The sequence below is a fragment of the Atheta coriaria genome, unplaced genomic scaffold (genome assembly GCF_025399875.1).
Source record: "Atheta coriaria isolate IRGN ID8LTWV9N9 unplaced genomic scaffold, Caltech_Dcor_3.1 hic_scaffold_9_pilon, whole genome shotgun sequence".
In the NCBI taxonomy this organism is placed as follows: Eukaryota; Metazoa; Arthropoda; class Insecta; order Coleoptera; family Staphylinidae; genus Dalotia; species Dalotia coriaria.
The window spans coordinates 13,648,085-13,659,060 of NW_027045451.1; the positions used below are offsets into that span (position 1 = coordinate 13,648,085).

Sequence of the window (10,976 nt, forward strand, 5' to 3'; positions counted from 1 at the left end):
GCAATGTTTCGATTGCAATGCAAGTCAACTGGAACGTTTATGAGTCAAGAACTGTGTATGAGTAATAAACAAACGTAGGTAATTCAATTACATTTTTAAATAAATTTTCTTTTACTAAACAGAAAAAAGAGATTTGACCTATTCGTGTCTGAAGCTAAATAATACTATTTCTGTACGTTTATAGTCGAAATGACTCAACTGAAGTTATGAATTTACATTAAGTAGCGGAAGTTTTTTGAGGGTGCACGATAAATTTGCATGTCGTCAGGGCTGCTCTGCTCTAAAAAGTGACGTGCAATAGTGAACAAACCAGCACCAGGCAGCAAATTACATGGAAGCATCAGTTTTATTTTTATGGCGTGCTGAATATTCGTTTCTGGCGAAATTAATTTCAATTAAATGTGCACCCACATGAAATTGTATGATAAATGCAATAAGAACGATCAGAAAACAGGATCCTATTACAAGCTGCGCTTTGTATGTATCTTATTGTTGCACTGCGTGCCACCTGAACGAAAATAAATGTTGCAAGGATGTGTGGGATTGTTGGATGCACAACGTGTTGAACGCGGCGAGCGTGCGCTTTGCAATTTTTAATGTGCATGTTTTACGAAAATGTAACACGCGATTTACTTGCTGCACGCATAAATGCAACCGGCCAACACACATTAGTTGAATTCATCACATGCGAGGTGATTGGTATTAATTCTTTTCCTTATTTCATTAACTGCCAACCAGCCTTACCTGCCTTCAATTTGTTTTTCTTCGGTTTTCTCGTTATCTGTGTAGTGGTAGACGTCTCTAGACGACGAGGAGATATTTTGGGGAACGCTTCAATATTTTACACTGCTTGTTGCTTAGTGCGGCTACGGTTTAAAACTTACGCACACGAAAACTTCTAGGTCGACGCGTCGATTTATTTCCGGCAGGAAACTAGCGAAAGCCATTTGAAGGATTCGCGACCGGGTTCGGTTTTATGGTTCCCCCTACGACTTGTCAAGTATAGTTGAATTTTAACGACTCTGCTGCTGCTGCTTTTTTGGCTATGCCAGCAGTAAGATGCTGGCATTGGGCAATATTTTAAGCCAGATCCTTGGAAGACCACTTCTTTTTTAATGCACCCTTAATTGAACAAGTTCGCCCATTTTACGACCGAACCCAGGGACACTTGCAGTCTCGACCTCAGCACCAACCTGTAACGATTAAAACATAACGTGGGTGTCCGAGGCGATTCGTTTATTAGTTCAATTTTAAAAAATCTGTTTATTGGCCATATAATATGTATTTATAACCAGCAACTACAATACAAAATTTACACACTATAAGTAATAACGTAATATATTTATATATTTATATATATATAGTATATGAATATAATACAAAGGATTTACAAATGCAAGGGAATTATGATACATCAAGGTTATATGCAAAAATATTGCTAACTTTATATCTCTCTTGAATTATTTTCTTTTGCTTTCTTTGTTTTAATTTTAATTGGTTTTCGTTTTTCCTTAATTTTTTAATCGTTTGTCAGAATTAAAGTTAACAATGCGCGTTAAGAGATAAGGGCGATTTTGTAATCGATTTAAGAGATCAACTGGAACATTGCGCGCCATTGATGCGCCCGCTTTCGTCACTGATTGCAGATTGAATTATTGTAATATTCATGTAGTGTGTGTGTATGTATGGGTGTATGGGTGAGTGTTTGCTTATATTGAGCGGCAATCGCCGGAGAGGTCCGTTTCCCAAGGGGCTAACTCAAAATCACAAACCGTTGCCCCGGTTCAAGGAAAGGATCTCCAGAACGAACCCGCTTTCAACTATATAGCCTCGTAGGGTTTGAAGCCGAAAAATTCAATAAACTGCTCTCGCTCGTCTCGTTCCTCGGTTTTTGGTTTTTCCACATCAATATAATGCATATATAGTTTAGTGGTGGTTGTATGTTGTTTGTCGCATAATTAATTGCATTATCTCTAATTAATAATGTAATGAAAAACTGATTGCGTAAACATCAGAATTTAACAAAAACAATCTTTACATGAGCAAATTTATACAATTATATACAATCCGCGTAGCGTGTGAGTAGAGTAACGGTACGAGGTGATGTTGAACTAAAATGGAGCAAATTAAAATAGAACAATTATTATCGACTGATAAGCACAGTGCGGCTCAAATCAAAGGATTCCTATACGTCTAAGTCAGTCAGCAACATGCTCTCGTCCAAACGCGAAACTCTGCACACACGCCGGGAAAACAAACATTGGGTACAAAAATACACCGAATATGTTATTCTACAATTTTCCGCGTCATTTATCCTCCGACTATCGCGCTCGTTCTCGCAACACCATCATCATCGTACTCGTCGTCTTCATTTCATACTGTACCAGGCCTCATAAAATTTTAAAATTCGAAAACTCTTATTATATACGGACAGTCCGATCTAACTTTAATATTACCGTAATATATATAAAGTTATAATCTACTACATTGAAAGCACACGTAGGACGCTGAATGCACGTCTCATTATTTTTTTATTTTATTTTTGTAATCCCTTAGTGTATATCTTTATCATTATTATTTTATTCTTATCTTCAACATATAAGAATATCGATGTGGCTTCGCAACTACTCGCTAGTTGTAGGTAAATGTCAAAAAATCGGCACCACGCGACTATATGTGTGTATGCGCGCACGCGTGAATGTGTGTTAATTCTATATTTTTGCCATCAATTTTTGTTTCTTACTGTTTTGTTTGTTATCCCTTGGATATTACTCCCGACTTGTTTTGTTTGTGCATTGACTTGAATACATTTAGATATCATATATCTATGTCGTTTCTATACGCATATCCTACGAAACGAACCGAGTCGGAACAAAGTGTGTGTAAAAACATGAGAATTAAAACCAAACACGTTTTTAAGCGTAATAATTATCGTGTAATAGATATAATATATATAGTATATATATTATATTTTAATAATCGAATTAGTTAACATATACTTTTAGATAATATAAATAATATACTTATATAAAAGATGAATAATTAATAATCATGTGCATAACAACGTATAAGATATAAAAAGAGCGCCTGCGACTTCCTACGCTTTCCAATCTTTGAAACCAAAATAATGTCGATTGTGTGGTATTTCTGGGATTTGCAAAATAAAGCAGTACGTATTAGCGCTATATAAACATTTTGCAATTATATTGTCAAAGTTCGTACGCTCCTGGATGTGCCACCGCATGTTTTTCTTCATTCAATCAACTTCTCTCTAATGACTCTGAATATCGATGCCCTATAGACTTAGAAATCAATTTCTACTTAAGTACTTCTGGACGAACGCAAGATTCTCTATATAATCGTAATTACACAAAACTTAAATAGACAAATAAAAAACAAAAACATAATACCTCAGATTCTCGCCATTCGAATCGAAGTGTGTGTATGCGATTAATGTATGTATACCGTGCTAAACCGGACAAAAAATTATTAGCTGGGTGAAATTTTTTGTTATATAATTAAAAGACGGACTTTTATATTTTTTTCCTCTTTTGATAACTAAAATATTGGTCATCGAAATGATGAATCACAGCCTGATTTTGTGTCCCGCCGTTTCTGGCAAGGTCAGATGTGTCGAAACTAAGGCCCGGCGTTCCTCTACACGTCCCCGGGTCGACATATCGAACTGAGCTAGGCACTAACAAGTGGTTAAATCCGGGAATCTTATAATAGTGTACTCCTTATTTGTTTCAAATAGCTCGCCGCTATGTACAAGACAATCCAAATTCTAAGCTCGTCATGTTCGGTGGTTCGCAATGATAGCAGAAAACTTTTGCGTTAGTTTTTCCGGTTATATAGTATTATGTTGAGTAATTAATGATAAATATAAAAATAAAATAAAAACACACAAAATGAGATCATCGTAAATTTGGGTGAAAATGACGCATGTAAAGAGGGGATGTATCATTATTGTAGTCATGCCCAAGTGTGGTCTCTCGTAGTTTGCGCAGTTTTGCTATCAAATACTAATATATTTATTATATATATTTATATATAACGAACGGTAGGTTGATTGGTTTTCTGCTTGAGCTCCGGTCGGGCGCACTGGACGCGACGCGACTTCATACATAGACCCGACGAAGTGCATGTGCATGACAAAACTCGTTTCAATATATACACACACCGCTGTACACGCGCACATTTATTTTAAGTCAGTTCGGTTCGCGCAGCAGCAGTCTTCGACTCTCATCCACTGGGCGACTCAAGGCAGCTCGAGGGGAATCTGGTACGCTCCGTTCAGCAGCGCGGTGACGTCCGGCGTGCAGGAGAAGTCCAGATGCGACGAGGTGTCGGAGTCCACTTCCAGTGAGTCGCCCGTAAGGCTGGCGAGCGCCTCAAAGTTGAAGTTGGTGTCGTTGATTTGAATGAGATCAGTGAGCGTGTCCAGGTCGTCCAGAGTGGTCGTGTCGAGCATCGAGTCCTCCGGTTCTTCCTTGACGAACGACTGCAGTTGTTGCGTGTCGCTGGTATCCATCAACAGGGTGTCATCATAGAAGGAGGCGCTCTCAGGAGAGTCGGGTGTATCGCACGATGGACTGGACGGGACCTTTGCAGGCGCGTGCAGGAAATTGACCGGCGGCAGCGAGGTCATATACGTCGTCGTCGACGGTAGCGGCAGCGGCGTTTTGGTTAATCTGTTTTTAAGCTTCGACGTTACTTCCGACTGTGCCGGGCGCTTTGTGACCGTCGCGAAGATTTTATCCTTAGTCAACATACTGTTGTTGTTATTACTATCGTTTCCAAGTTTGACCTGTTGCGACTGCTGTTGTTGTTGCTGAACCTTTGTAGGAGCCTTGGCCAGCTTGGCTTTCTTCGGTGACGGGCCGGTGGCTTTAGGCATCGGCTTGGTGGTCTTCTTCCTCGGACGGTATTTATAATCTGGATACTCCTTCTGATGGAGTTGGCGCAAGCGATCGGCTTCGCCGATGAATGGCTTCCGCTGCTCTTCGTTCAGTTGCCTCCAGAGGCGACCCAGACGTTTTGAAATCTCAGCATTATGCATGTCTGGTTGTGTTTCGCAGATCTTTCTGCGCTCGATTTGAGACCAAACCATGAACGCATTCATGGGCCGCTTGATGTGGTTGGGATTATTTTTCTTGGTCTGTAACAAGACGATGGAAATCATTACTTACGAGCAATGCTCAATATGTGATATAAATATATACATATATCCTGCCCGCATGTTTGAATGTATAAAATCGTGACTTCAGGTGCTCATTACCGTTCATGCAATATTATATCGACGTCATGTCGTTTATCAACGCAACAATTGCAAGGACAAACCAATGCGCTGACGCTATCCAACCAAATAAGGCTGACGTCCTTTCCCTTTACATATACGTATACTATTACTACTACTATCGGATGTGCACCAAGACCCGGAAACAAAGAAACTGCTGTCCGCACGTTCCAAGGATCCGACGTGACACATTACGTATGGCGCACTATCACACAAGCGAACATGCCGCGCGCCGCAACTTACAACGCACGATTCGTAGAGAAACAACTTTTGTATATAAATCATTAAAATCTATATACACAAAACCATAAGCCAAGATGTAGAGACGTTCTGTCATTAACACCAATACGAGAGCACACACCACAATCGTTAATGACTCTGTTACACTTACGGGCAGATTGATAATTATCCGGCAACCTCGATTTAAAGTTAATTAGTTGAGTCGACGAAACCACATAACTACATAGATGATTTATTAGGTGAAACATAAATCATGCGGTAATATATTCATAATCTCCATCGCCGATATTGTTGTGCGCCCGTAACGAGATGTATCGAAATTGAGAAAATAACAGTCGCACGTCTGCGGCGCAAAAAGCTTTCAGAGTGTGACACAATACCGAGGGGCTCCTATTGGGGCATCTTTTTCTGCTAAACACGTATTCCCTAATTATTTCGAAATAAACTTTTTCGCGCTCATCTTGTCTGCCTGCTCCGCCAGAGGCTGAATAGGGGAAGTGCGAGCACGAATGTTTCGGATACAACGTCTGTCAACGTATGAATACAAATTTGGGGCCGACGACACAGACTCTGGGCTGAAATTCACCTCACGCGCTAAACCTGGGCGTCATCTGACAGAAATCAGCTGATTGTCATTCATGCCACGTGAAGTACACGGCGGTTGCATGTTTCCGCGACGAGGAGATATACCTGTCCACTTCATATTTGAGTTTTACACTTGGCGCGTGTCTCGAGAGAGTGCACATTTCTTAGACAATATTATCTCTAAACGGCTAGTTTAATTCGACAAACTATGTCATTTATTACCTATTGAGAGCACGGCACAGAAAAGTTAATCATCGAACTGCTCCCGTAACCAGATTTGAATTTGCGAAAATAAAACAGTTATTAAATTTGAAAATTTCAATCACACACTGCCCGAGGCCCCAGAATATGTCCACGGCGCATATTGCAAAAGCGACCATGATAGTCGGCGGCGCAGTTCCGCATGCAGCGGCCGATTATATACGAGAAGCGGTGGTCTCGGGCACCAGCCGCACTGATAAGGCAAAGGACAGCCGGCGATTAGAATGATAATGTGCCGGGCGCAATATAATCGGATTAACGGAAGCCGTTAGTCCAGTCGTTAGGGTAATTAAAAGTGCCGTAGCAGGAGCAGTCCGGCGGCGGCAGCAGCCGCCCATCAAACCAGCTTCCAACCAGAGGGGCTCGATTAGCTCTCGCGCTCACAGGCTAAACTCTAATCTCGACTAAATTGTTCGCATCGATTTTCATTTTGCACCACGATACCACCACGCATCTACATCTACGCACTTAGGATACTACGTCGCAATACGAATATCCACTTTGATCGTGACGGCAGAGCGTGTGTAGCAGATAAAACACATACCCAAAAATGCTGAGCACGCACCGCCCAAACAGCTGACCAGTGCGGCGCCAAAAATTAACCATGGAAATAAATAATGAATATACAGAACAAGCTTATACGGATATACGTAGCAGACGACCTTTGAGCACCGGAGACCCTCCTCTTCTCACCCGCTATCTGAAAAGCTTTCGAATGTTCGGCTGGGGCTATGTCAAATCCCATTATGGCATTAATAATAAAAGTACAGGTGCACCATCATCAAAACTAAACGAGCGCTGTTCACGCCGTTGTGCAACGACGTTCGCCGTTTGCTCCCAGAGCTAGACTCTCGCTTAAAATAAAAAAAGCATATGACCCTAAGTTTATAACGAATGAAGGCTTGTAAACGTGCCGACTGAAGAGAATTAATTTCTACAAGGTTGCATGCGCCAATAAATATTAAGTTTTGTTTTGAGTGCACACGAACATAGGAATATATGTATATTATATCAGAATGTAATGAGTGTAAACAGATAAAGAATGTTGTAGTAATAATGTTTTTAAAACGCGATCATCAATGCGGCTCGATACCACTATCGCTTCCTTAGCGGAAGCATACACTGAATTTCACAACATTCAACTACCAGCAGCAGTTTTGTTTGTTGTAATTTTTATGGAGTACTAATGGTTGCGTATGTATGTGAGTGTGGGTTTCAAGGGTACTCATTCGTACGAAGGCAACGCACATTCGAAGCCGAAAGTACTTTTACGACAATGTTGGCGCGTAGTGTTGATTGAATCGGCTCACAAACTTCACAATGTGTGAGCAGGGCGCAGCTACCGGGCTTAATGCTTATTTAATTATTTCATGCCTTGGCTACCAGCTAACATGATTTTAAACGTTTTTGAACGAAAAAAAAATCTAAACGCGGCCTAAGCTGAATTAATTGCTTAGCGGATTGTGGATGCTCCGCGCACGATAAGGTAGGGAAATGTGTTTCAATTTCGTGTGTATATTTACCGAATTGTGTGGTTTTAATTTGCCGGCTACTAGCCAGCCGCACACAGGCGCGATGTCAATTATCACATTGACCCGGCGCGTCGCATTGTGCGCGTAATTATTGAACTGGAAAAAAGCGTTTAAGTCTGTAATTTTTTCGATTACACCATAGAAACGGATGGGATCTCGCCGTTCTGCTGCGCACACACAACAATCGTCGTCGACGAAAAGTTCCTCGCCAGACAATAAATACCAGTACCTACACGCTGAAATTGGTGGAGGAAAGTGGCGAGACGCGATGTAAAGTACTTCGGTATTCCACAAGTAGTGAGGAGCACTCCTACGAGTACATATTCGCCTTATTTTGTGTAAGCTATGAAAATCCTGCACTCAATCACTTATACCCTAACTTCATTGCACTTTATTAGTAAAAAATTGCCCACTTAAAGCTGCTAATTTTATTCGCCAATTTTATCTAGTGTTGTTTCTATGGGAGATATTTATATTTATTATATATCGGATGCATTTTTAGATCTGATAATCATAGATAAGCATATGAGGCGCTCGATACAAATAAGTATCCATGTTGATGTATATATAGAGTATGAGCAGCTCACAAATGTAATAAAATTGCAGCCAGCGAAACTCGTATCGTCTACTAACTGACTCATGTGTCGCGGTCGCATAGCCTTGAAACGAACATGAACCTTACAGCTGATTCTCTGTACGTACAGCGAACGTAATTTATGTGGCTGTGTGGCGGCGGAACGAACGCGACGCCAAGTTGTACTTACGCGCCGCGGCACGTAGCGCATTTGAAAATCGCAAAACGCTTTGCGATTATTATGATTATAAAGTACGAAAGTACGAAAAGCCTGAAGGGTTTTTTATAGTCGCAGTCGAAGAGCTAGAGAGGCGTGCACCGTGTCTCGAGCCGTGTCGTGTGCACTTGAACTCTGGCAGGCTGGAGGCAACAAAACTTTTCGCCAGGCCATGTTTGCTGCTGCGCCAAGAACGTTAAATTAAAAGTGTGCAAGAAATTCATCATCCAGTCCGAGCATTTTCCACGTAATTAAATTGCACACTGGACGTCGCAAATCGTTAATTTGCACACTTGATATTTTCTCACGTGTTTCAACATTTAGTACACTTTTTTCTGCATCGTTAAAATTGTATTTCATGTGAAAATTGTCACCCAAAGATTCGGCCAAAAATAACAACACGCAAAAAGTAGCGGCACGAGTTTTTAAAAAAGTACCCACGAGTATTACGTTATCAGCTGTGCATGCACATGATGAACGCCAAGTTTCCTGACGAGGTATATTACGTATTGTGAATTTTGTAGACTACTTGTCGCCAAGCCGAGCAATGTGTAATTATAAACTCCCATGCGCACCTTTTTTGTTTTCAATTCAACGCATAGCCAACACTTCGAGCACTTGATTTACAGCACGTCAATTTTTTTACATTCCGGCGGAAGTCGCAAATTGTAAAAAGATGAGTTGACCTACCTGAGTGGCATCAGAGTAGGGTGTAGCTGAATCCTTGTCGACGAGTTGTGAACCGAACAGCGGCTGGCCACTGCTGGTTGGGCTCTCAGAACGGCCAGAATCCATGTTCTGCGGCACCATATTATCCAAATTGAAAGTTTTGCGTACAAGTATCGCGAGTAGAAAACGGAAAAAATATTACGGCGCACAGCACTGTTTCGTTCTCGCACTCAAGCCGGAAAAATTGTTAAGTTCGCACAACACTAAAAACGAGTACGTCTCACGACAATTTGTTAAACCCTACTAGCAGTGCACTGCACTAGCCTATCTCTACCATAGCGCGCTTGTACACAATCTGACGATAACAACGCGACTGAAGGATGCAGACACTGCCGGACTAATATGAATTTGTATCTTCTGCTCAGCTGATTCCCCTCCTGCCGACAGCAATCCCCACGGGTGGGGGAAACGCATGTGCAGATGCAATCTGGAGTTGGACGAAAACGCGACCAGCTGATGAAGCTGGATGCGTGCTGTGTTGCTCGCGCGCTGGCTGACTTCAAACTTTTCCAACTCGCCTGTGTGTATTGTATACACGATATTTTTCTCGCCTTTAATTTTCCGAGTTAATCAATTTTGTCTTGTTAAAATTTCGGAGACAACGAGTCCTGTTTTTTTTTTTTGTTACAGTTTATCTCCTTGATGGTTTTGATAATTTCAGTGGTCGTTGATTGCACATTTTTTCCTTTGCACTGATAACGATTTTCGCGCGGATTCGCAAGTGTTTACGAAAAGTTACGAGTTCGGACTAGCAACAGTACTCATATCGCCCCACCACTAAAGGATGGCAAACACAAGACTACTGCTGGTTGCGCGTCTAAAGTGCTGTTTATATAGGCGCCCCCACTCAGCACGATAGTTGCCCGCTTCTCCTGCAGAGCGCAGCACCTCATGGAATTGCTAGCTCGACTGATGCTCGCAAATGCTATATGTTCGCTATTTACGCAGGCTGACTCAGTGGCCTCCGTGCGCTTCCGAGAACACACGTAGTTATCGCTACTTTATCGTTGAATTAATTAGAAATATCCCAAACTATCTGCAGAATTAAAAACCTATGGAATATTTTTGTGTTTACGTTGAACATACGTGCTTGAAAAATAAATACACGGTTTATCGTTGTCGATAAAAATTGCAACTAAACTTTTTACAGCACATAATTAATGATTAATATCAAACATGTTGCGAAACGCCGACGTTAATTTATCGCTATCGTATGTGATGCGAGTGCATCGAATGATCAATCGACCTTTGACGTTATTTTCTATAGATCTAGACTGCCTGGCACTAGCAAATTTAATACTTGCGATAAGTACCTACTTTGTGTATTTTTGTGAAGTAGTACTATGATAATTAAACGTTGTTTCTAATAGCGTGTAATATGTATACGGATATTATTGCTTATGATAGGAAAAATAAAATTGGTCAGGTACAGTTTTGCATACCATGAATTAACTTATTTCATTATTTTATAATATTGTTGGTGAAATGACGGCTGCCATCAGGTTATTTATCACCAAGTCTGTCAGTGCGCGCCACCGG

General features: G+C 41.1%; 1 protein-coding gene across 1 annotated transcript; it reads right to left on the minus strand.

The window, feature by feature from the left end:
- Window positions 1–1,262: 1,262 nt before the first annotated feature.
- LOC135798494 (putative transcription factor SOX-14) lies at window positions 1,263–10,246 on the minus strand. The gene is made up of 2 exons (XM_065311347.1): window positions 9,399–10,246; window positions 1,263–5,161 (listed from the first exon to the last, which is right to left on the minus strand). The coding sequence occupies exons 1-2, from the start codon at window positions 9,516–9,518 to the stop codon at window positions 4,262–4,264; spliced, it is 1,020 nt and encodes a 339-aa protein (XP_065167419.1). The 5' UTR covers window positions 9,519–10,246; the 3' UTR covers window positions 1,263–4,261.
- Between the last annotated feature and the right edge of the window lie 730 nt (window positions 10,247–10,976).